This window comes from Filicampus tigris, chromosome 12 (genome assembly GCF_054856515.1).
Source record: "Filicampus tigris isolate MCC_2025a chromosome 12, RoL_Ftig_1.0, whole genome shotgun sequence".
In the NCBI taxonomy this organism is placed as follows: domain Eukaryota; kingdom Metazoa; phylum Chordata; class Actinopteri; order Syngnathiformes; family Syngnathidae; genus Filicampus; species Filicampus tigris.
Window position 1 is genome coordinate 22,433,210 of NC_141228.1, and position 25,361 is coordinate 22,458,570.

The window sequence follows — 25,361 nt, forward strand, 5'->3', positions numbered from 1 at the left end:
TATTATTATTATTATTTTTTTTTTTTGTACGACGAGCGAGGCTGGCGATTGTGGCGTCACGCGCGCGGGGTTGCGCTTGCGCGCAGGGCCATCGGCTCAAGAACTCGGACAACCAGACGTACCAGGCGCTGAACGCCATGCGCGCCCAGAGGAGGGTGCTGATATCGGGCACGCCCATCCAGAACGACCTGCTGGAGTACTTCAGCCTGGTGCACTTTGTCAACGCCGGCATCCTGGGTAAGCGCTTGGGGAGAGCAGGGGTGCGCCAGATGTCCGATTTGAAAGGCGATCCCATATCTCGATACGCCGTTCAAGGAGGAATGATTCGATGCACTCGCATTTTATAAAATCCAAACCGATTTTCTGATTCAAATCATTTTTTGTTTCACCTCTAATAGATGATTACGCGCTTCAAATTGGATCATCATCGGGGTAGGGTTGCGGCTAACGATCGAGTAATCCGTTGGCCGTTTTCTTCGATGAATCGAAGAATCGGTAAAAAGCATTTCTAAATGTCCATCCCTTTATTGAAAGTGACAGTGCAGAAAAGGCAGACAACAGAAATTGATTATGAATCGGTTACTGCCGTGGCGCGTTCAAACGTCAGAAAATCGGCACAAATGTTGATCATTTTCCAAAGTAAAGGCGGAGGTTTGGAATTTGTAAACACATTTTATCAAGCGCAAAGATAATCAGTCTGCTTTCATGAAGGTCTAGAGAAATCGGAGAATTTTTACTGTTGAGAGGTTGAAATTCGCTTTGCAAGCTGGCGGTGTTGACTTAGAGTAGTTGGTATCGCATGACGTCACAGTTTTGCGCAACTTCGGCGGCGTTGTGTTTCTACGAGTTCCTGATCTGAATTGCGCCACCGAGCAACTTCCAAAATGTCGCCGTCACGCCAGGGACTGCTCAGGAGTTCAAGAAGCGATTCGAGCTGCCCATCCTGAAGGGACGCGACGCCGACGCCAGCGATAAAGAACGACAGGCAGGAGAGGACAAACTCAAGGAGCTCATCGGCATCGTCAACAGGTCGTTTTTTTTTCCCCCTCTCCGCTTTGGGGCCAAAGTGGACGTAACCGCTGTGTGTCTTCAGGTGTTTAATCAGGCGCACGTCCGACATCCTGTCCAAGTATTTGCCTGTGAAGATCGAGCAGGTGGTCTGCTGCAAGTAGGTGGAATTTGCGCTCATTTCACCACTTGGGACGGACTCGCCTGGCGGAGCCGTAGGAAAGGTTTACTCGACTTGACTGGCGTGAACGCGTTGTGACCCGCCAGGCTGACGCCGCTGCAGACGGAGCTCTACAAGCGCTTCCTGACGCAGGCCAAGCCGGTGGAGGCGCTGCAGGCGGGCAAGATCGGCGTCTCCTCCCTGTCGTCCATCACCTCGCTCAAGAAACTCTGCAATCGTGAGATTTCACTTTTTTTTTTTTGCTTGTGAGCCAAAAATTGAGATATGGCCTGCCTTGCGGTCTGCTAGCTTAATGCTATCACATAATAGGAAACGCCATAGACGGGCTTACAAATAGCTTCTGTGTCACTGCGTTATCAGTTTTGAAGCCGTGGCTATTTGAACACAAATGCTGGAGTAACGTACAACAGTGCTCCCGGGCATGTGTTATTTATCCTCTGCCAAGAACGACTCAGACTACCGTGACCGTTTGCACGTGGGCTCCTCTTGTGTGTCAGACCCAGCTCTCATCCATGACAAGTGCGTGCAGGGGGAGGAAGGCTTCCAAGGCGCTTTGGATCTTTTCCCAGCCGGCTACTCCGTTAAAAGTGCGGAGCCGCAACTGTCGGGTAAGGCGACGCCGGCGCCAAAGTCGCCACGGGTGATGCGATGCGCTTCCTCTCACTCCAGGCAAAATGTTGGTCCTGGACTTGATCCTGGCCATGACGAGGACCAGCACCAGCGACAAGGTGGTGCTGGTCTCCAACTACACGCAAACGCTGGACATCTTCGAGAAGCTGTGCCACTCCAGACGTTATCCTTACGTACGCTTGGACGGCACCATGTCCATCAAGAAGAGGGCCAAGATTGTGGAGAGATTCAACAGTCCCGACGTAAGTCGCTGGCAGAATACAGATGCCGCAAGATGGCGGCAAAGCACGTAAGAAAAGATGGTAAAGCGGCAGATGCCGTGCATCTAGGATGGCTCACGAACCCAATGCTGCCTAAACAGTCGTTCAATTATTATTGCACACAAATGAGGTTCATCATTTTCCTGACTTGAAAAATGTAGTCAGCCGTTTCTTGTTTCAGAACCCCGAGTTCATCTTCATGCTGAGCAGCAAGGCGGGCGGCTGCGGCCTGAACCTGATCGGCGCCAACCGCCTGGTGATGTTCGACCCCGACTGGAACCCGGCCAACGACGAGCAGGCCATGGCGCGGGTGTGGCGGGACGGCCAGAAGAAGACGTGCTACATCTACAGGCTGCTGTCGGTGAGTCGCCGCCCGCCGTGCTTATTTATTGAGTTAGTTATTTTTTCACGTGATTCTGCCCGCGCGCACGCACGCACGCAGACGGGCACCATCGAGGAGAAGATCCTGCAGAGGCAGGCGCACAAGAAGGCGCTGAGCAGCTGCGTGGTGGACGAGGAGCAGGACGTGGAGCGCCACTTCTCGCTCGGGGAACTGCGCGAGCTCTTTGCGCTCAACGGCGAGACGGCCAGCGACACGCACGACAAGTAAGGATTTGACTTTCTGCCAGGGCCGATCACTTGACGTAAAAGTGACACGTGAAAGAAAAGTTACGTTGTTGTGTATTGAAACACTAAACGTTTCGAACATGTAATAACAAAATCTGTTAGCTTAATGCTAATGTAAAGCGAATCCACGGGCCACGGGGAAATTAGCATTAGCATAGTTACGGTTGGTGACCCGGCAGGTTCCGCTGTCGGCGCTGCGTCAACGGCATCCAAAGTCGCCCGCCGGCGCCCGAGTCGGACTGCACCAGCGACCTGTCCCAGTGGCACCACTGCTGGGACAAGAAGGGCCTGAGGGACCAAGTGTTGAAGGCCTGCTGGGACGCCGCCGCCGTTTCCTTCGTCTTCCACCAGCGCTCCCACGAGGACCAAAGGGGCCTCGTTTGACACATATTTATTTCTGCTTGTTCATTTGTTGTTGTTGGTTTTTTTTATCCCCAAAATAAAGTCTGTGTTTGTTACCACACATTTAAATGCTCTTCCTTCTGGTGTGCACATCTTGGCCGCTTGAGGGCAGTGTAATACAGACATTGGATTCACATGGGAGATCGTCTCAACCGCTCAGTAAGTGCGTGTAAAAAAAAAAAGTTATCGGAGGATAAAGAATATATGCCGGTTATGGTATCTACGTGTCGGGCCGGTGTTTGTGTACAAATGTCTGTTGCTTAAATGGTTCTAAAACGGCAAATACCGTTGATGCTAAACCTTAGCACGTCAATGGTGTATTCCATCATAGTTAGCATCAGGCTAAACTGACTCTTGTGAAGCAGTTATGTGGTTGTTTAAATATTGTTTACTGTGACAATACACTTCAGCCACAATAAAAGCGTCACACAGAAATGTGACGAGTCAAGACAAAGACACTTTGAGTCTTTTATTAAAGCAAAATGTCCGGTACACGTTCAGTCTCGACAGGAAGTGACAAGTGACAGACAACACGGAACTTCCTCACTCTTCTTCTCCTTCTCCATCTAAAAAAAAATTGCCGTCCCGATATAAAAAGAACTTGGTTTTCTCAATCCGCTTCGATGTCACTAGGTGTGTATGCTGATTGGACGCTTGGCCAGACTTAGCCACGCCCACAGGGACGCCTTTAAATAGACTAGTAAACTTCCATCAACGTGAGGAAATTTACCAAAAGCCTTTCAAAGCTTGTTAACGTTCACAGCACTTTCTTTATACGTCGTTTTTCTCATTTTGTTTTCTTTACACTGTCTGTACACGCTTAATGTACATCAACACACACACACACACACACATTCATCTTTGACACGCGTACAACACGTAAAGAAGGCATCAAATAAATAAAAAATAAATTACAAGTTCAAAAGAGAGCAGGTTAAAAAAAAACGTTGAGTCAGTCGGCTTCTCAAACCCTTGAAAACATTTTGAAATGATTTTGATTTTGTTTGAATACAGTGGCACCTTGAGATATTGACGTGGGGTACTCTATGAAAAGCAATCGTAATAACATCATTTAATAATGAATTAAGAGTTTGATTGCAACTCCTTCCAGTATGCAACTTGGCCTGTCATGCAGACGCATTCAATGAAGACTTTTGCTGCAGAGGATAAAGAATTTATACCTGTGAGTATTACTCTAGATTTGGTGGCCCGTCAAATGGTGTTTCCAATTATGTGTTAGCGTTAAGCTAAAGCAAAGTTGTGGTTGCTTTAATAAATACGTGACATGTAATTCTTGCCGTCTACTTTTTGTGAGGCGTGTCGATGCCGATGCAGCGCTCAGATCTCAACTTGCAAGTCAAAGCAAAAAAAAAAACTGTCCAAACGACAGCTGGTGTCTGTCAAAACTCGTTAAGTTGGGTCACTTGTAACTCAAGGCGCCAGTGTACTTTCAAACTCGTGTTCTGGAATTGGTCTCACCTTCGCTGTCGTCGGGCGCTAACAATCGCTTTCGACACCACTTCAACCCGTGAAAGTGTCGGCACTTGCGGTGCTGCGTGAAAGGGGCTTGGATGTTGCAGCATTTCCTTTTTTTTTTCGGGGGGGTGGGGGTGCGGGAGGGGTGGGGGTGAGAAGCACGCTTGTGTTAAACGGTGTGAAACGACTAGTAAACCAAAAGACACATTCACAAATCAGCGGCGAGTCGCGCCGGCGTCATCCTGGTCCTGCGCTGTGAAGGCATACGGAAAGAACGTTCAGCGTTTGCTCCATCGCCTTCATACCCGGCCGGCTTAAAGTCCATGTACTAGTACATGCTTTGTCCTCACTCGCAAAACAAATTCATTTGGCGCAATAGTGACATTTTCTTCATTACTTGTGCCACATGTGGCATACTAGTACGACCTTAAGATGATATCTAGTTTAAGAGCACCGGCAGAACATCTGTGTCTTACCCGTCGTTTTTTTTTTTTTTTTTTCTTCACTACAGTACGACATTATTTTGCACACTAGTGGGCCAACTGCATAGTACAAGTGAGGGGAAATTGCACTAGTTGACCACCATGTGTGACTAAGACTACTATGAGGGACATTATAAAATTCTATTAGTTAACATTTAGCGCACTACAAGTAGTACTAGTAGCGTGCAGATGTCAAAATAGTGCAGTTTTGCCTCACTCGTATTACTTCTGCTAGTGCACCCTAGTTGGTCAACTAGTGCGCAGAAATGTCATATCATAGCGGAAGGCGGCTGTGAAAAGGTCACTACACAGTAAAAAACACAAGAAAAAAAATCTGCCCAATTTAAAATGTTATCAAAGTTTGTTGCCTTGAAAGTTTGAGCTCACGCAACTTTTTTTCCCCAGTGTTGTAGTAAGGTTTACTTGTTCTTCTTCTGTTCCCCAGTAACTCTACTAGTGTGATAACTTTAACAATTCAGCACACTAGTAGGACAGCAAATGAATGCTCAGCTTTCCATTATAAAAAATTGTATATATATATATATATATATATATAATTCTGAAATTCGACTAGTTAACATGTTGCGCTTCACTAGTACCCGCGCACAGCATTGCCTCACGAGTAATATGTAGTTGTCCTTCTAGTACACCAAAGTTGATGTACTGCAGATTTCATATAGAAGTGGAAAAAAAGTGTCACTAGTAAGACGGTTTGTAAATGTCTTGATCAACCGGCGCACCCTAGTTGTAGTACTAGTGCACAGAAATGTCATAATGCAGTGGAAAAATTGTCATGAGTTTTTCTACTAATGTTCAGAAATGTCATGCAGAAGTGGTAAAAACGTCACTAGTGAGATGCAGTTGTGCGACTAGTGGGCCGAATTGTCTTGCCGGTGTGGACAAAGCGCGTATTAGCGCATGGACATGAGGGAGGTGGAGAAAAGGCTGGAGGGGCCTTCCATAAAGGCACGCGGAGTACCGCAGGGGTGTGGGTCATGCCGCCTTCTTGTTCTTGTTGGTTATTGTGTGTGTGTTGGGTATTTTTCCTGGGGGGGGGGAATGGGGTGGAGGTTATAGGATGGCGTCCATGAAGCCGGTGTCCAGCGTGTGGATGAGGAGCCTGATGAAGGACATCTCCTTGCGCGTGTTCTCGAAGATGACGCGCGGGTCGTCCGACTGGCAGCGCAGGCAGTTGGGCGCCATCACCATGGCCAGGTTGTTCACGTCCATCTTGGTCACCGACACGTTGGACGGCTGCGCAAACACCTGCGTCGCCGTGACAACAACATGTCACGCACAATGGATGACCGTCAAGTTTGGCAGAAAAAAAAAATCCCCCCCCAAAAATACAAATAAACCTTTTTTTTTTAAAAAGCTCAAACTTTTCCACTTTTTGTTATTGCATTTTGGGAAAAAGACTTTTGGCTGGTTAATGATAATGACTGCTTCTTTTTTTTTGTTTTTTTGTTATGATTTTTTTTTTTTTCGCAAATTACAATTACTGCCACACTTGTTCCACGTTATCTTTTGTTAATGCATCTTAGTGCATTATGGGGGAAAAAATCTTCAAACGTCTACACCAACTCTAAAAAATGATAATGTGACAAAAGTTATATTGAAATTTAGGCAAATTAATTAATACAACTGCTTCGGTTTTTACACAATGTGTTGTATTATTTTAAAAAAATAGCATCAATTATTTCATTAGAATAATGTACATTTAATATTTGTATGTAATAACATTAATTAATTAGTTAATATTTGTCATTATAATCATTGGAAAAAAATTAATTTATAATGAACATGTTTTTTTTAACAAACATATTATACATTTATAATTCAATAAATGCTTAATTATAAGAAAATTAAGTATCAATAACAGAAAAAAATTGCATGAATTATTTCATTATTCAAATAAATACATATTCAACTACTTTGATTCAAAATTGGTTATTCAATGACAATTCAATTCCTAAAAAACACAACCCAAATTGTTCAGTATTTTTTTTTTGGTTTAATTATTTGTCTATTCCAACGAACTATTTCCTGTTCTTGCTCTGCCCAACGCTGCCGACTATTGTGGCTGCTGCTTGCGTCCGTGTGCGTACCTGCAGGAAGCGTATGAGGTAGCATAGCACCAGTTTGTTGATGTGCGGCAGTCCCAGCACCACCTGGACGGCGGCCTCGGCGTTGTCGTAGTTCTTGACGCACTCGTCGTAGAACTCGTGCGGGATGAGCGGCTCCTCCAGCTCGCGGTACCAAAACTTCAGCAGTGACGCTGTGTGCGCGCGCGCACCAAACATGTTACACTTACACCAAAACCCAACAAATCAAGATAACTTGCATCGGGAAAAAAAAAAAAATCATGAAATGACATAAAAACGGGAGCATTTTACAAACTGAAACGACATACAAAAGTAATGAAAAGCAAATCAAATGATAGCGGAAATGTCCTTCATATATGACTTTTGTCAGGTGTTCAAAATGAAAAGTAATGAAATTGAAATTAAAACTAACCATGGAAAAACTTGCTTGAAAAACAAATAAAAATTAACTGAATTCAAACACCCCATAAGACTGAAACGAATGAAAACGAAACTAAAACCAAGCTTCAGAAGAAAAAAAGAAGCTAGCAAACTTGCTCTAAAAACAAATTCAAACTACCAGTAACTGAATTCAAACACCCCGTGAAAAAAACGAAAGCTAATGAAAGTGAAACTAAAACCGAGCATTAAAAAAAAAAAAAAGCTTGTAAACCTGTTCTAAAAACAATTTCAAACAAACTGAATTCAAACACTTCATATAAAGACTGAAACTAATACTAAAACTACTGGAGGGAAAAAAAGGCAAACTTTTGAGGTTTTTTTTTTGCTATGGATCCATTTTTGTGAGGTTTGCGGATGTGAGCGCTGACCTGGAATGTGAGGGTCTTCCAGTCCTGTGGGGATCTTCCATTGGTCCACTTGCAACTTGAGCGCGTTCACTTCGTCAATGTCTCCTGGAACCCTGGACACACAAGTGCAACTTTTTAAAAAAAATTTATGGAGCCTTATTACCACATTTTTACTATTTCTCATTTTAGAAAAAAAAAGCTTGGCGGAATAGCGTCGCTCGTCTGATGGAGACAGAAAAGGACGTTCCCCACCTAAAGATGCCCTCCGTCTGGTCCCCGTTGAGGCCCAGGACCTCCTCGGAGAGGCGCGTCTGGACCCAGGGCAGCTGGTGGTCCGGGTAGCGCTCCCTCTGCAGGGCCATGACCTCCTCCAGGGAAGAGCCGAACATGGACGGGCAGAAGATGGCGTTGCGGGCGTGCTGGATCTCCTCCAAGCACGGCTTCTGAAGACCCTGAGGACCAACGTGGACACGCGTGATCGGACCGGACCGGAGGGCTCTCGGCGGGCGCTGCCTACCTTCTTGGCTCCGGTCAGTGCCGCCTTGGTTAGCTTCCTGTAGCAATGTTTAGCGTAGCTGCTGATAGCCACTCCTGTACAGAATAAAACACACACACACAAAAAAAACAAAAACATTGAACATGGCTTACTTTTAATCATTTGTATTTCTGCTGGCGGCTGTTTCGAATATTTGGACTCTAATGTCCAAAAATACGGCGGTGGAAATATTCCAAACATGGCTAAGGGTTCGTCTCAAACTATTAGCGAAGATGTGCTTTCTATTCTTGTCTTGAGAACCTTGTCAAGCCGCGTGCGCGCCTACGTACCCTTGGTGTCGTTGAGGGGGTCCATGTGTCTGCAGATGTAGCCCTCCAGGTAGTTGTGGAAGCGCGGCGTGGGCGGGAAGAAGGCCAGGCAGATGGCCATCAGCTCCCAGCCGCGCTCCAGGCTGTCGTAGCGGAAGTTCTCCGTGGTCTGCCGGCACAGCTGGATGTACAGCTCGTCGCGGAGGCCCTGGTTGCTCCACCCGCGGACCACCACCTGGAGGGGAAAGAGCGCAAGCGTTCACCGTATTCGCCTCTTAAAAAATGCAAGTGAAGTCCTTTCTGCTCAATGCTAACATGTAGTGTAAAAAACGCCATTGATAGGCTAATGGTAACTAGCCGTTGCGGCCGCCGTACCTCCAGGGCTACGCAGAGGGGGTCGGCTTTGGTGCGGCGATCCCCCATGTAGGTCTGGATGAGCTTGAAGATGTCCACCGCCTCCTTCTTGACGCCGCGGTCGGACGTGACGATCATGGGCTTCTTGATGGGCTCGCTGCTCCACGCCAGCATGTTGGCGATGGACACCTTTCTCCTGAACAGACCCTGCCCAGTGCACAAGCGCACATTATGATTTTCGACAGGCAAAATACACTTCACTTCAGTCGACGATATCATCCAGGCGCGAAGAGTGGGAAGTCAGCGCTCAAAGTAGCCCCAGTGCACCTGCGTGTGTTTGTTGAAGTGCTTGGACGCCCAGTTCTCGATGTCGGTCTCCGAGGACGGTTTCCTCAGGGTGAATTCTGGGAAAACGCCGCAGCTGGCGCTCGGCATCATGTTCCTGGCATTGCGACTGGCCTCAAACTGGGCGCAGGCTCCGAGGTCCTCCGACTGAGACGGGAAGAAGGGAAAAGTTAAGTGGCCGGCGGAGCGCTTCCGGCGGCTAGCCGTCGGGTCCCGGAGGCCGCCCCAGGGTACCTGCGAGGGATGGAGATACGTCTCGGGGGAGGCCAGGCTGGTCTGCATGGAGAGACTTTTCTCCAGCAGGGCCTGCGGGAATCCGAGGCGCTCGAAGGTGCTCCTCTTCCAGAGGTGCCCGTCGCTCTGCGCCAGGGCCTCGTCCTCGCTGAAAGCCCTCACCACCGGCCCCGGCAGCGGGGGCGGCACGGCGCCGTCGCTCTCGTAGCCGTCCTTGGAGCTCTGCGCGCCGCCGCCCTGGCCCGAGTCCCAGCTGCTGCGCTGCTTCATCACCTGCTGCGCCTCCCACGCCAGCCGGGCCTGCGCCAGCATGGCCTCCGACGCCGTGCCGCCAAAGTCGCCGTCGGGGGCGCCGCAGCGGGCCAGCTCCTGGGGGAGCGACGGCTTGCGGCTCTTGCGCTTGCGGTTCCCGCCAGGGGAGAAAGGGCCGGCGGAGGACGAGGACAGAGAGTGAGTCTGGCTGGACGACCAGGATATGGAGTCCTCGTAGAGCAGCCTCTGGCCCCCCTCGCCGCCCTCGCCGCTGTAATCCAGCAGCAGGCGGGGGTCCCTGATCAGAGACTGGCTGTGCTGCAGGGTGTAGGAGCCCCCGTAGGAGCCGCCGTAGCCGCCGGTGGTGCCGTAGCGCAGCAGGCGGTCGGCCGTCTTGAAGCGGGGGCTGGAGGACGACTGCTCCACGTACACCAGCTGCTTGACATATTCCTTCCCCACGGGACTGTACTCCAAACTCTGCGTCTTCTCGGGACATTTCTGCCGGGTCAGAACCAGCTGGCCGTAAGGGGACTGCTTGGGGGAGTGGTAGAGGGGCACCGAGGTCTTGCGGGCGGGCGACTTCCCGGTGCCGTAGAAGGAGGAGTCGGACAGGTGGATGTCGGGGGGCGGCTCCTCGTAGATGGGCGGCGGCTGGTACTCGGAGGGCGGCTCCTCGTAGAGCGGCGGCTCGTAGGCGTAGCGCGGCGACGACGGTTGCGAGTCCGCCGACGAGCGCCGCTGGGAGCCGCCCAGCTCGGCGCGTTTCAGGAAGGGAGAATGCCGGCGCTCCGGGTACGGGAGCGGGGAGCCGTCGGGCTCGGAGGGCACCGGGTTGCCGCCCCCGGAGGAACGGCGCGTTCGCGCGGCCGTGCCCCCGCCTGGCAGAGCCCCCGGCGTGGGCGGGTCGCACGGGGAGTAACCGTTGCCCTGGTGCGACAGGAAGCTGGGCTCGCGGTCCGTCACCTTGATCAGCATGCGCTCCTTCGTACCCGTGTTCCACCTGAACGGCGACGTCCTGAGGTGGAGGCCGGGAGAAAGGACGAGGGGATAAGAGGAGGAATGGAAATGAGGGCACGAGGAAAGGAGACGAGGAGAGGAAGAGTAGGAAGGGGAGGAAAAAAAGATGAGATGACAAGAGGACTCACAGAAGAAAAACGAGGTGAGAGCAGGAGATGAAAGTGAATTCAAGTCAGTAATTAAGGGAAGGAAAGGGTGCGAGTGTTTAATTAGCCGAAGTTCATCGAGTTCGTGTCCAAGCTTTAATCAGGCAAGAATTTCCTCTGGCAGCGAGCGAGCGAGCGAGCGAGCGAGCGAGCAAACTGCTCACTTGGCATCCGCCGGCAACCAGAAGAGGAGCCGAGTGTGAAATTGATTGGTCACCTGGCGCTTTCGCACCCCGGAAGCGAGCTGAATGGGCGCTGAATAGCGCCAGCGTGAGAATGTGACAACAAAGAAGAGAAGCCTTCAAAGACGCTTCCGGTCTTTTGAAGGCCCAACGCGACATTTTCAGAGCCTCAGCAGGCCTTTTTGCAGACAAACGCTCTGCTCTTATACCAAACGTTTTTCACATATATGGCAAAAGTAGTCAACGCGAACCCAGTGCGACAAAACTTTGTTTTATTTTCGCAAAACTTTGAAAGCATTTCCGTTATTTTCATTTTATTTACGAAAATATGTCAAATGTTGTAGTTTTACTTTTGGTTAACCTACTAGGTAAGGTTAGCTTAGCTAGCTGGTTAGGCTAACGGCGCCGGTCCCCTCACTCACCGCTCGGCTTCGTCTTTCCCGGCCTGCTTGTCCGTCCCTTCCTGGTCCAGGGAGGACGAAGTGCTCCCCTCCCGGCTGACCCCGCTGTTGCGTCCCGGGCTGTTGTCGGCCGACGCCCCTCCTCCTCCGGTGGTGGCGGCGGCGGCGTGGCGGGGGCTGGCGGCGTCGGTGTGCTGCTTGAGCGTCTGCAGCTTGGCCAGCGGGATGATGTCGCAGCCTTGCGGGCGGTGCCAGACGGTGCGCTGCGTGGAGGCGTTGTAGTAGTAGAAGCGCGAGGTGTTGGGGTCGAACAGCTCCCACCACTGGTTGTCGCCGGTGCGCTTGATGCGCACGCCCGGCGGCGGGTCCCACACGCACTCGCCCGTCAGCAGGTTGGCGTACATGCGCTCGCGCGTGCGCGGCTCGATGATCTCCACCCACTCCAACCTGGCGGCACACAAATGGCGAGCCCCGGTCAGCGAAGTTCGGTTAGCATGCGGCTATGCTATTCTCAGCCATGTAAACTGAAATGTTAGACCCTGTCAAGCAATACAGAGCTAGCTAAAGATAATTGCTGATAATGCGCACAAAGGCTGACAAGTGTGTACTACTGGTGATGAAGATACTGCAAACCTTCATACATCGCGGCTACGCTATTGTGCGGATTTTCTTTTGTCCAGTTTAGGACTACTTTGTTCTGCCTCCTATTTATTTTGGGTGTATTTCCACTGCTGGCTAATAGATGGCGGCACAATAATATGCTACACCCCACATTTGAAAAGAATGAAAACAGAAATCCTCTTCAATCCTGCTTTTTACACCTACAAAACATGACTTTGGGCATGGTTATTTAATCATGTTGTCCGATGATAAATTCAGATTGTTTGTTTGAAAATTAATGTTGTTACTATAAACACATTAGGGGACATTAGTGCAATGGTTGTGTATAAGTGTTTAAAGGCCTAAAGAAAAATCAAGCACTGTAAACGGCCAGTAATATCAAGCTATTCGAAAATGTGCCTTCCCTTCAGATAGCTGACTGGCACGGCCGCTTTAGAGTGCCCTGTTGTGGGCTGTGAGTGTGCGCACATCACGGAGAGAGGGTGAAGAGCGAGGATTAAAAATAAAAAAAAAATAAAAAAAGTTAACATTAGAATGTGACAGCCAGCTTCACACTTGTGGGAAGCAATTTTTTGGGGTATGTGGACGACTACTGTTTGTTCCACGATAAGTTATCATTGTGGTGTACAACTGGAACACATTATCCCCTTTTTTTACGCTGCAACATGATTCGGTCACACAACTGTCGCGGCGTCACGCATTCCGACAACACGATGACTGTGCAACACAGCAGTCGGTGTCGGCTGTTCAACTTCTCACTTTTCCCTTCTACACTCGCGTCTGTTGCTCTTGCATCAGGAGACGGGAAATTCCTTCCTTGACCTCACCTCCCAATTCGGAATGGGGGACAATTTTGCCGGCTCTCTGCGTGAAAGAAACTGTGATATTTTGACTGGTATATTTTGTAGCACGGATGAAATTGCTTGAACAATTTCCATAACTATCTCCCAAAAAGGGACATTTAGCGCATGTTTGTGCAGGGACGCTGTCACAGTGCCTCCGCGTCAAACGGAGCAGACGGGGACCGTTAAGTAGAAATCTGTTGGGGCGACGGGAGGATTAATTGGCCGTAATTGCTTCACGCCTTTGCGTTCCAAATGACCCACTTTGAGCCGACGACGCCGGATGAAATATTCACGAGCGACAAACTGACGATTGACACGGTAACCCCTTTCGCACAGCCGTTTATAGCTGCCATTTTTCAACCTCTTTTCCCCCCCTCGTGTCATTTTCTTCTCATGTTACTATTCTGCGTGAAATTTACGGAAACGGAGGGAATTTTCCAATTTTGGGGGTCCTATCAGAAGCACGGAGCCGGGATGCCGTGTGTGTCAATGGCAAATGCGGGAATGGCAGGACGGGGGGTGATAAAGTGTGAGCTAGCGTCCGTCACGCTAACGCTAGTAGACAAGGACAATCAGAGCGGCTAAAAGGTCGCCGCGCGTTTGGCGGCCAGCTGATGGCTGCGGGGCGTCGGCCATCTTGCCGCCGCTCTCACGCTTGCGACATCATACGACCTCCACACGCTCGACTAGCTCACGTGCAAAAATGGACCGTTTGACGCTAACAAAAGTGTGAAAAAGCTGACGGTTGCAGGCACACTTTTGTGTTTCTGAGTATCGAGTAACGACTCGGGCAATTGATATTTAGCTGAAAAGAACGGATTCAAGAGCAATATTTGGCTCATCTGAAACGATACGATTCAATGCAAGAAGTGTAATCGATTATTAAAATAATTGTTGGTTGTATATCTGTCAACAAAAGCCCTTAGTCAGTCTTGTTGTTTTATAGTTTGCTATGTCAAAATATTAGCGTCAAAGTCACTCTTCTGCTGGACTGGTTTGCTTTTGACAAAACGCTTGCTTTCTCCTCCTCTGGGTCAGTACAATTCAAGCCTGTGAAATGCGACAATTATCCGTTTTTTTCCCGTGTCATTTTCCTGAAGTGATCCTTGCAGGCGCATCCAAAGAGGCTTGAAGTGTGTTTACCACGAGAGCCGACATTTTCTGGCGTCCCCTGGCCAGCATCTCGCAACGCGTCCTCCTCATCGCTTTATGTCCCTGAATGCAACATTGGTCTTGCTTATTTTGCATTCCTGTGCATGTCTTTCATTTTGTCTTTCCAGGCTTTCAAGTGCTCGCCGCTCGGTTCTGCTCGGCTAAGCAAATCCACCAGATTGTAATCCAGATTAAACACGGAAGACGTTTCAAATTAGACAGAACACGCCGTCCTCTACTGATTTTTTTTTCTTTTTAACAAAACAAGCTTCCGGTGGGTCTACGTGCGCCGTCTTATCTAAGTTTGGTGTTATCGGTGACAAAGCAAAATGTTGGCATGAGTGTGGTATCTTTGTTATAAAAATGGAATGGTATCTTGTAACCTCCAACTCAAAAAAAAATTGCCAAAAAAATAATGAGATAGATTCCACTTTAAATACAATTGCATATTGAAATAGTGATAAATTTGTAAAATACAAAGTTTGATATCTTAATTGAAAATAAATTAAATAAATATTTTGTAACATACAATTTTAATTGGGACCAAAAATTGTGACACATTTTCAGAAAATACTTTTACAAATTATTTAAAATAAAGTACAATATCTTGTAATGCTGACCTTTAAAATATTGTGTTAAATTTTCATCATATTTTTATACACTTTAAAATGAAAATTGCAATATCTTACATGCAACTTTTTATAAAAATCAGATAAAAAAAATAATGCGCTAGCTTGTAACATTCAAATTCACCTATAATTTTAAATTTTAAAAATGTGTAACAAAATTTCGCGAAATACTTTTATGAATTGAATAATTATATTTTTTAAAAAAAAGGTTGGAACAAAAATCTTTTTCCACATGGACTAATGTTAGAGCAGACGCACGCACAAATCTTTGTGGAAATAATTTGGCACAAAATACCTGCACCTCATTTTGTGCTGGTGTTATTCTTGTTTTCCTCCCAATTTTTATCGAATTCATCGATTAATTTATTTGATAATCAATAGAAGTCTCAACTCTAAAAATATCTAATAGCTGCAGCCCTGGTCAATTCTGGATGTACAGTAGTCGAGACACCAAATTGATGATCAAATTAATCAACAACTATTTTGATCATTGATAAATTGTTTAGTGGCATTGTTAAAACTTTGAAAGGTCCAAATCCTCAGAATTTTGGCCTCTCAACCATATTCTCCGATTTCCGTACGCTTCCACGAAAGCAGACTCATTTGTCTTACAAAAGAAGGCATTTGCCAACATCTGCCGTAAAGGGATGGCATCGAAAAAATAATCGCCAGATGAATCGATTATCAAAGTGATTGTTAGCTGCGGGCCTACGCTGCCCGTCTTGAAACGGCGTTGACAGGAAAGAGGAGAAGGAAGGAAGAAGGGGAATGTTGGTGTGAGTTATTCCGAGGAGAAGCGGCGGGCTCCTCCCCCGCCATCTGCCGCGTCCCGGCATTCCTCTCATTCTGTCGCAGTCGCTCAAAGCCAAGCGCAGCATCTCCTCTCCGTGGGTTCCAGCGTCGTCCCCGGTGAGCTTCCCGGGGTCGGCTGGGCCCTTGCCGACACAAAAGCGGCCTCCGGGAAAGCCGGGAGAACAATCGGCAAGCGAGCTCCCTCGGGCGCCCTGAAAACATTTGGAGGTGCCAGTCGGGGCCCCCCGCCGCGCCACACAACATGGCCGCAAAGGCTGTTGTGCCACCTCGTCACTGCAGCTCAAGCGTAGCAGCTTTTCCTCCCACACGCCGGTGCTGCTTTTAATGACAAATTATGGAACATGCATTTTACTCAAGCCGTTAAAAGTGTCCTGCACAACACGTGATTGCTCTTTTAATCTGAGCTTTTTCTGTGGGTTTGTTTGTGATGGTACTCTCAAAAGAAGAAGAAAGATAAACGCCAGGTGTGTAAGGCGCAGATGAAACGATTAAATGAACTCGATAGTTGGACATTTTTACATTTCAAACGTGGGCTCTGCTCTGCATAGCGAATCAAGCACTTTCCCAACAAGTAGTCAACCAACCACCAAGGGGCGAACCCAAGGTGAAGGGATCATAAAGCAGCCTAAAAAACAAGTGAGCACACCTTGCCGAATCATGGCAAAAAGAGAAAGTACAGTGGAACCACGAGGTACAAATGTCGCAAACAAACAATTTGGTTTACGACAGTAAAGGATGTAAAACAAAATGACATAAAACCTTGCCAGTACACTTTTGGGCCCTTTTCTTGTAGACAGGCGCACGTGCGCTTGGCCTAACAGAAAGTAGACCAGAATTTAGACCAGCTAAAAACAGGTCTAAGTTGTGGTGCAGATGGTGTAACGCGATTTGGTGTATTTGATGGAGGCGCAAGCATACAGATTCTGAGCGCCGCAGACGTGCGCGGTGGATGTCATCGTATTTCTTTCATAAAGTGCCCACTCCACCGTGACCAACTTTACATGATCCGCAAGTTCCTTCCTTTTAAATGTACTTTGCATGCGTCGATCTCCTGCATGGGCCCGTCTGCGAAAATACCAACAGAAAGAAAACTCCACCCATGAGCGCAGTTCAACTTGCGCTGGGCACAAAAATAGAGCCCTTAAAGTGCAGTTTCCTTCTCCCATCATTTCCGACGGCTAAAAAGCATTTTCCATACGTATCATATCCTATTTGTATCCGTCAAGCGGATGTCATGTGACGCGCACGCACACGCTTGGTGACTAATAAACTATGTGCGGCTAATTAAACATTGATTGCTACTCTGTCCATTTGCGAGCTGGCTCATGTGAAATGCATGAGCTGCTCTTTCCCGTCCGCACGCACGGCGCTAGCTAGCCGCCGTCACGCTACGCCTGCGAGTGAGTCAGCATCAGCTGATTTCACGGCATTTGACGAGCGTGTACAACCGTCCTCGCCACGAACAGCGAGAGCGCCCGCACAGATGTCCTCGGCACCGGCGGCTAGCGCACACCTCGAGTGTGCGCACGTGCCGCGCGTTAGCACATGCTAGCTGCTCTGTTTGCTCGCCAGCTATCAACTCTCCCCCTGGAACTGCCACCGTGGCGAACACTGTGTGCGACAAGCTGTTAGCGCAACCGTTTTTATACGCTGGTAGTGGACATGCGGCAAGACTCCACACTTGAATTCACCCGAGAGACTGTTTACGAGCCGTGGTAGGAGCTGCTATTTTGCTTAGCAAGGGAACATAAAATGCGGACGTGCAGTGAACTGTTTTGAATGCCTTGCTAGGTGCTGCTGTTTTGATTAGCAACAGAACATGAGCATGGATACAGACAACTAATGTTGCTCATTTGCTGACGCCCACATCACTCACCAGGCCAGGCCACGCCTTTTAAAGTGCAAAAAAAAAAAAATGCACCTCAGACATACAGGTTATGTTTAATCATGTGAAATCAATTTGATTGGATTTTTTTTTTTTGGAGAGGGGGGGATTATTTTTCGCAATTTATCGATGGTATGATCAGCAGAATACTCAATTCTAAAAAGGCTGTCAATATTTATACACGAGTTTAAAAAAAAATCCATTGATTGGCGATTTGTAAAATGTGATCAAATGTGGGAAAAGTGAAGCGAAAGCGAAAGGGTTCACAGTGCTTTGTTTTCATTCGATTTCTTTTCGAATTTGGATGAAAGAAAGTAGGCGGAATCCATTGTATCAATCCTCCCCCGGATGTGGCCTCATCAATTCCACGGCGAGGATGCTCCACATCCACTGATGACTTTCCGTGTCAGTGAGCCGGCTGCGTCCAATCGCCGCACGAATAACAGAGCGGAGGATTCCACGGTCAATACCAATTAGGAGATACAGCAAGTGACACACCCCCGCCCCCGTCCCCGCCCACACCCCCACCATCATCCTCTGTTTGCTATCAATCGGTCCGTCGTTTCTTTCAATTGGAATGAACTTGAATCGTTTGGGCTTTGGGGAGCTTCTACGTGTTGTTGCGTATTAATAAACATGACAAAAGGTCGAGCTGTAAAAACATTGATCGGGGGATTTTGCACTGAACATTTTTCCACAAGTTTCTGGAGCCACCTTAAATACTCAAAGAGCCATTGCCGGTCGTCTGCCGCAGGGGAAAAAAAAAACAAAAAACACCGGGAGCCACCAAATCCTTTTGACATCTAAAGTGAGGATAACGCTGCATATGTCATGCACACACACACACACGCGCACACACACGTCTATTGTGTGCGCGTTACAGTTACATCGGCCGAGTGCGGGGGAGACGGTCTCCTAGCAACCGCGGCCTTAGTGATGGCGTGACCCTCTGCTGCTGCACATGTGCTATGTCTGCAGAGGTAGCGTGACCCCCCTCCGCGCCCCCCGCTGACTTGCAACCTTCATTACAAATCCCAACTTGAAACCCCAACCCTGACTTCAAACCCTAACTCAGTCTTGAAACCGTAATGATAAATCAAAACTTGAAACCCCAACCCTGTGACTTCAAACCCTAACTGTAACCAGTGTTTGAAACCATAACCCTATCTTCAAACTGTAAGCCTGTCTTGGAACCGTAATTTATAACCCATGCTTGAAACCCACATTGAAAACCCCAACGCTGACTTGAAACCTGAACTCAATCTTGAAATTTTAATTTGAAATCCTAACTTGGCACCACAACCCCTGGCTTCAAACCCAAACTTCAAACCATAACCACTGTTTGAAACCCTAACCGGGTTTGAAACTTAACTTGAAAGCGTAACCCTGGCTTTAAAGAGGAAGTCAAACCAAACATATTCTGATTCATTTTGCGTTTGTGGAATATGACTTAAGTAGCAATATGCCCCCCTTTTTAGCCATCTCATGGGGGGGCCATTTTGTCTTCTGTCGACTGAAAATGACATCACAACCGCTCACAACAACCAATCACGGCCGACCTGTTTTCCGAATCTGAGCCGTGATTAGTCGTTGTGAGCAGTTGTGATGTCATTTTCAGTCGACAGAAGACAAAATGGCCGCCCCCAGTGATGGCTAAAAACTTAACACTTATTCCACAAACGCAATATTTATCAGAATGCCTTGTTTCAACTCGTGGGTTGTGTTCCAAACCCTAAGCTTGGCTTGAAAGCATCATTTCAACAAATTATCCCGATTGCGATTTTGTTTGGTGACGTTCATCTTTCTACAGTCCGCTTTACTGTACCGCATACGCCCAAAAGGCCGTCAAGGACATCAAGAGGCATATTGTGCTCGGCCAGAGTCTTTTACAGCTCTATTACGCACACGCACACACACGTATTGTGTGGGTTGAGTGACTTTGAATAGCAAGCGGAACACTTGAGTGGGCTTGTTTGACCACTCCGACCCCCCAGCCTACACCCTGGGACCAATCACAGCCATTAGCGCGCGCGTCCGCGCACACACGCGCAAAATGAGCGGCTTGCGTGTCCACTGCAGCACGAGCGAGCCCCACGCACGCACCTTCCGAGTATTCTTCCATCGTACTGAAGGTGGATCCGCCTCATGTTTACATCCGAGTGCTGCCAGGCACAGCGGCGGATTCGACACGCCTCAACTCCTCTCTGAGCTCATCGGTGCGCCACTAATAGTTGTACGTCCATGCAGAGGATCAAGAATACATGGCTGCTGAGCGCTGTTGTACTGTCTGTCCAAAAGTTGGCGGTGAAGCATTTGTGTTCAGTCGGATGCTTAATTAAAGCACGATAACATCGACGCTAATTAGAGTTAGCATTAAGCTACCGATGGCCGTACTTGTTTGATTGTTATAAATACACAAATCGTAATTTTCATTGTTTAGTTGAGTTTTAGCGCTACCTCGAGCTAGGAGGGGCAGTTAACAGCTTGAAGCCTTTTTTTCTTGATTTGTATGCAAAAATTGAAGTTCCTGGTGTTAGTGTGGTTAACTTTGTCTTACAATAGTCCACTAGCTTAATGCTGACATTTAATAGAAAACACCATAGAAGGGCATCGACATGGCGGTAGTTATGACACTTAGGATATGTGAACACCAAATGGTGACGCAACACATCGACAGACAATATAACAACACTGGCAGACACATATTCTTTATCCTCTGCGTAAAACAACAAATTACTGTTACTATTATTGCAACTTAACTAAGATTTTGCAATCGTCTTTGTCATGTATTTTTGTATGTATGATCACTACTCGGTTGTGGGCTAAAAGGGGAATAAAAAGTTGAGTGAAAATCTTGCTGCATGTACTTCTGATGTTGTTGTTGTTGTTTGTCACAAAATTGGATTAAAATTTCATTTTTTCACCCAGAGCATCAATTAGCAATGTTTGCCAGGTTGGCAAATTAACATTTTAGCATCCATTAAGCACTTTTGGGTGTGACGACGGCAGCTTGAAGAAGTAGACGACACCTCCCCCACTGAATGCGTGTGTGCGTGTGTGCGCAAATCAAAGTGTGCCGCCGCAGCTTTTTGTGTTGATCTACCGCCGCCAACACTGAAACGACAACATCAACAACGGCTGCGGGGATTTCGTTCATTTCCACAACCTGTCAGTGTGTGTGTGTGTGTGTGTGTGTGTGCGTAATGACAATTGGCCCACAGACACACACAAGCAGAGTTAATTAAAATTGCCTCCTCCTTGTTAACATTCCCTCATCTTGTCACATTAACACGCACACACAAAACACACACATCGCATAAACGCACACAGTCATCGCCATATGCACACCACGCACGCGACTCAAACACACACATCCACGCAAACACACTCACAACACCCATTCACAATAACACACTGAGAAACCTTAACAGACACATCACACCGACACACACATCACACACCGCACCACACTCAACACAGACACACAAATCAACACACGTACAGTATACACTCACACAGCGAACCCACTTGCACCAACACACACAAATATCACACAACCCTGCGCACACACAGCCACACAACGGCATACCACAACACACACACACATTGTGAGCAACATTTCAACAAATACAATAAGACGTAATCCTATTAGAGTGGGAAAGTGCCCCGCCCCCAATACACTCGGGTCGCTGACACGCACACACCCGGCCCACCAACCAACGGACACCCGCTGCTAGCTACTAGCAAAGATTAGCGCGGCGCACCGCAACAAGTCAATAACGACCACAAACCATCGCCGCTCCTTACACCGACTTTCAGGCTTTGAGCCCTAATTTGAAATCCTGAACCTTGTTTGAAACCCGAACGCAGAGTTTTAACCTTAATCGGAAACCTTAATCCTTGACACAGTTTTGAAAGCCCACAACAGCTTGGAACCCTAATTCATTTTTCCCGCCACTGACACTCAATTGCGTGTACAGTATTAAGTTACCAATCATTATCATCATTGATTGCGGTCGTCAATAAAACTCACACCCAAAATTGAACAGGAAGTTGGCCATTTTGGTTTGAAGGCGGCCATTCCGGGCAAATTTCAGTAGCTGAACTTTGACGACTGTTTACCATTTATTTACATTACGGTTACTGAGAGCTGCTTCCAATATTTTGACCCTCAATGATGATTGGCACATCGTCTTGTCTGACACCTTCACACAGATCATCTTGCATACACAACAATATTTGCATTTTGTGCAAACCAGCCTTGGTTCAAAACAACCAGGCTCAATGCGTGTGTGTGTGTGTGTGCCTGTCGTGATTTACAAGAGGATACATGATCCGCGTGACACACAAATGCATCAGACATCAATTATTAAGCGGGGGCAACCATGCTAGCATAGCATGTAGCAGCTTCTGCTGTACGTAGCATGCTGTGCCACATACAAGCTAGCCTCCTCCGTGTCAACTCCCCAAATGTCCACAGAACAAAGGTTGAGTGCGCTCGCCTTCCCGCAGGGACCAGACCGCATTCAAATTTGGCTTGTTTTAAATGTTCCACCGGACCGCGGCTGAAGTGAGTCAAATGAACCAGGGACACACCTCAGAGCACTTTTCCCAACAGCTACCACGAGCCCTCTGATTCTGCATATGGAGAGAGGCTGAGTTCGTCATCCAGTTGCAAATTTGGCCTCTTTTCACCAAAGACACGTTAAAGGGCAAAGGCTGAAATTCATGTTTAAAGCAGCTGTTTTAAGAAGCTAGTTTGGCTCACGTTTTGATTTGTGGGCCAGAGGCTGGGAACACCCTGTACTGGTTGCCAGCCTGTTGCAGGATAGACAAACCATGAACTGGTCATCAAAGTTAAGACACATATAGTCTAACAATTGACTTGTCCCCAGTCAGACTCCAGTGACCAGATTTGAACCCCCAACGTCCAAACTGCGAGGCAGGCAAGCTAACCAATAGCGGCCGTACGTGCTGCCCTCTGTGTGACGTCACATAAGACAATCCATCCGCGTTGTTTGACGAACTCGCCGAATGGGAGAAGGCAACGTGTGCCTGAAAGGCGTCGCAATGGAAGCAGAAGGGCGCCGCACTTCCTGCTGTCTGCCTTCATCCATCATCAGGATGAGGGTGAGGCCACAAAAACTTTACACGGTGCCTTCAACGTCTACATTTGACCACTTACGTGCAATATTTGTGCACCAAAATGCCCTAGTTGACTAGAAAAAGTTGCATTTCCGCAAAAATGAGAGACTTTGCTCACCTCACAAAATATAATATATCTGTCGAGGAAAGTGATTTGATTGTTTTTCCCCATAGATACACAATATTTGTTGACGGAAAGGCAACGTTAGACTGACTCGGTGCATCCTCGGTGAGGATGAGGATGCTGAAGACTCCCCATCCTCCTCATCCCGCACTGATGCTCCGTTAGCATCCTCCGTTAGCATTAGCCGCATTCCGCTGAGGTGAGGACGATTCGCTCCGACAGGTGCACACAGGCGGTCGGCAGCCGCCGGCCAGCAACCTCCCCCCGGGCACCGGCGACCCCTCGAGAGCCCAGCGGAGGTCGGCGAGCACCTGACGCCGAGCCAGGCGCACCTGCCACGGGCTCTTTGGCGAGAACGTTGATAAATGGTGGCCCGGACGCGGCGACCGTCCGTCCGTTCGTCCTCGCCAGGCAAAATCGCTCGCTTCATCCCGTCGACGAAACGGCGAAAGCACGCGTCGGTGAGACTCACCTCTCAGCCATTTTCCCCGGCGGTTGTTAAAATCCCTGTAGAGTAAATCCCACAGAGGTTCGCTCCATGTTGGCCGAAAACGCAGCCGCCGCAGTCCAACCAGAACCCCCAAGTCGGGCCAGACGAGTGTTAAGACAGAGGCAAGGACCAATGCTTCATCCGGTTAAGGTTTTCGCAATAAAACTATTTCCAAATGTGTGTATCCGGTTTCATCCCTAACGCTGTGGCATTTTAAAGCTATAGTTAAGAAACATTGATTGACGACATAATAGCCCTTTAAAGCGTATGCTCTGTATCAAAATCTGTTAGTGATTTTATTCTGAAACTGGCTGACTTTCTTCCAAAACTGGGCTATTTTTGCTACATTTGCACATTAGGGAGAATGCGCACTGGCTTTGAAGCGTTCAATCCGCGAAGACCCGAACGTGATGCCAGGACAGGTACGGTGCAACCGAACGTTAGGATGCCCCGTGACTGCACGCCAATCCCAGCATGCTCTGGGGCACCCTGGAAAGTATAGGCGGACGGACATCATCCAGTCCACCTGGGGGCCAGGTGGAATCAGACATCACATTGTCCCGAATTTTTCATCATTTGCTCCCATTACAGAGACGAAAACTGAAGTCATGACAAAAGAGGTGGAAACATAATCAGAGACTGAATGTTTACGGTTTAAAGTCGTTGTCTTTTGTGCTCAGTGCACAGAGCAACCTCCATAAACACATATGCCTGGATGATTTTGGTGTGGAAGAACATCCGTGACCTCTGACATCGCCAATGGTTCAAGATTCACACAGGCCGACTGGCATATTGTAGAAAATCTTCAGAAATCAGGAAATCTAAAATTTGATTCCTTCTGGCAAAAATGGACACCATTTTTTTGCCATTAAAACATTACTTGTGTCATCGTACACACACACGTACGTCCTCACTAAATGATATATTTGACCAGTAAACTGGTTGAGTTTATATTGTCAATAAAGTTGAAAGCTCTGCTGCAAGCAATTACGCTCTGCCAATGTTATGACAAAAGCATCCAGGAAAATGTTACTGTAGGCCACAAAAGCATTCTAGTTCTCTTGAAACATTTGGCCATTTCAAAAATGCAACAGTGGACACCAGAACGTTGTGCATGGGCTGTACTTTGCCCCCCAAATGCGACAAAATTGATCTACATTAATCCACAAAAATAAGATGAGTTGTAGTTTTGACGTGTTCTGTACTGTCCAGTATATGTCGATATTGACAGACTGCAGCGCCCCCATGTGGTGACTTCTCAAAGCCCACTCAGCACCCAAAATAACCCATCAGTACATGAAGAAAACCAAAGACTGTCAAATGTAACCGCTGGAGAAGAACCAAGTCTATTCACCATTGGAAGTTATGGAGTGGAATGAGATTAATTTCAAAAGTACGTGCCGTGACCCGGATTCGAACCGGGGTTGCTGCGGCCACAACGCAGAGTACTAACCACTATACGATCACGGCGTGCTGCGTTCTGCGATGACCCAAATTATCAGCAGGATAGTAGAAATGCGACGGCTGGAGGGTGAGGTCGAATATGTCAACATTGTCCTAGCGAGGATGTAAATTGCGCTTGATTGATCCATTGATTGATTAATAAGCAAAAAGAAATGCAACACCTGTCAAATTTTTAATTAGATTTAATAATCAACATCATAAACACAAACAAAATGTTCATATTGTAATTTTTCTTTTCGTTGTATTTTTTATAAAAATAAATGTGAATTTCCATGATAAAAAGGGTGCGTGTCTCCTTTGGTAATTGTATATTACGTTTGGAAACAGATATTTTCTGCTTATTTTTTTATATATAGAAACACCAAAATACAAATACAGCTTGGCATTATTGTTATCTGAAACGAGTAAAAAGAAATTCCATAACAGTTTGAAGTTGTCAGCATAAGTATTTCTCATGTTGTCCAGTAGATAGCGACAGAGTAGCGCCTGAAGACGATGT

General features: G+C 47.5%; 2 protein-coding genes and 1 non-coding gene across 4 annotated transcripts in view; 1 reads left to right on the plus strand and 2 right to left on the minus strand.

Annotated features, from left to right (window-relative positions):
- Positions 1–3,171, plus strand: part of rad54l (RAD54 like) — a 6,025-nt gene extending 2,854 nt beyond the window's left edge. For both annotated transcript variants that reach the window (XM_086046572.1, XM_086046573.1), the window contains exons 10-18: positions 87–237; positions 903–1,029; positions 1,094–1,168; positions 1,276–1,406; positions 1,687–1,797; positions 1,859–2,061; positions 2,261–2,440; positions 2,522–2,685; positions 2,886–3,171. In XM_086046572.1, the coding sequence (XP_085902698.1) occupies positions 87–237; positions 903–1,029; positions 1,094–1,168; positions 1,276–1,406; positions 1,687–1,797; positions 1,859–2,061; positions 2,261–2,440; positions 2,522–2,685; positions 2,886–3,090 (1,347 nt within the window). In that variant the 3' untranslated portion in view covers positions 3,091–3,171. The remainder of the gene's footprint in view (positions 1–86; positions 238–902; positions 1,030–1,093; positions 1,169–1,275; positions 1,407–1,686; positions 1,798–1,858; positions 2,062–2,260; positions 2,441–2,521; positions 2,686–2,885) is intronic.
- A 391-nt stretch (positions 3,172–3,562) lies between these two features.
- On the minus strand, positions 3,563–23,605 carry arhgap39 (Rho GTPase activating protein 39). Its single transcript, XM_086047994.1, has 11 exons — positions 23,381–23,605; positions 11,716–12,141; positions 9,697–10,963; positions 9,445–9,609; positions 9,139–9,324; positions 8,785–8,998; positions 8,477–8,550; positions 8,212–8,411; positions 7,981–8,072; positions 7,175–7,344; positions 3,563–6,332 (listed from the first exon to the last, which is right to left on the minus strand). The coding sequence occupies exons 1-11, from the start codon at positions 23,389–23,391 to the stop codon at positions 6,138–6,140; spliced, it is 3,000 nt and encodes a 999-aa protein (XP_085904120.1). The 5' UTR covers positions 23,392–23,605; the 3' UTR covers positions 3,563–6,137.
- A 1,191-nt stretch (positions 23,606–24,796) lies between these two features.
- Positions 24,797–24,868, minus strand: trnah-gug (transfer RNA histidin (anticodon GUG)). The gene has a single exon. It is a non-coding gene; the product is annotated as a tRNA-His (tRNA).
- Positions 24,869–25,361: the final 493 nt, after the last annotated feature.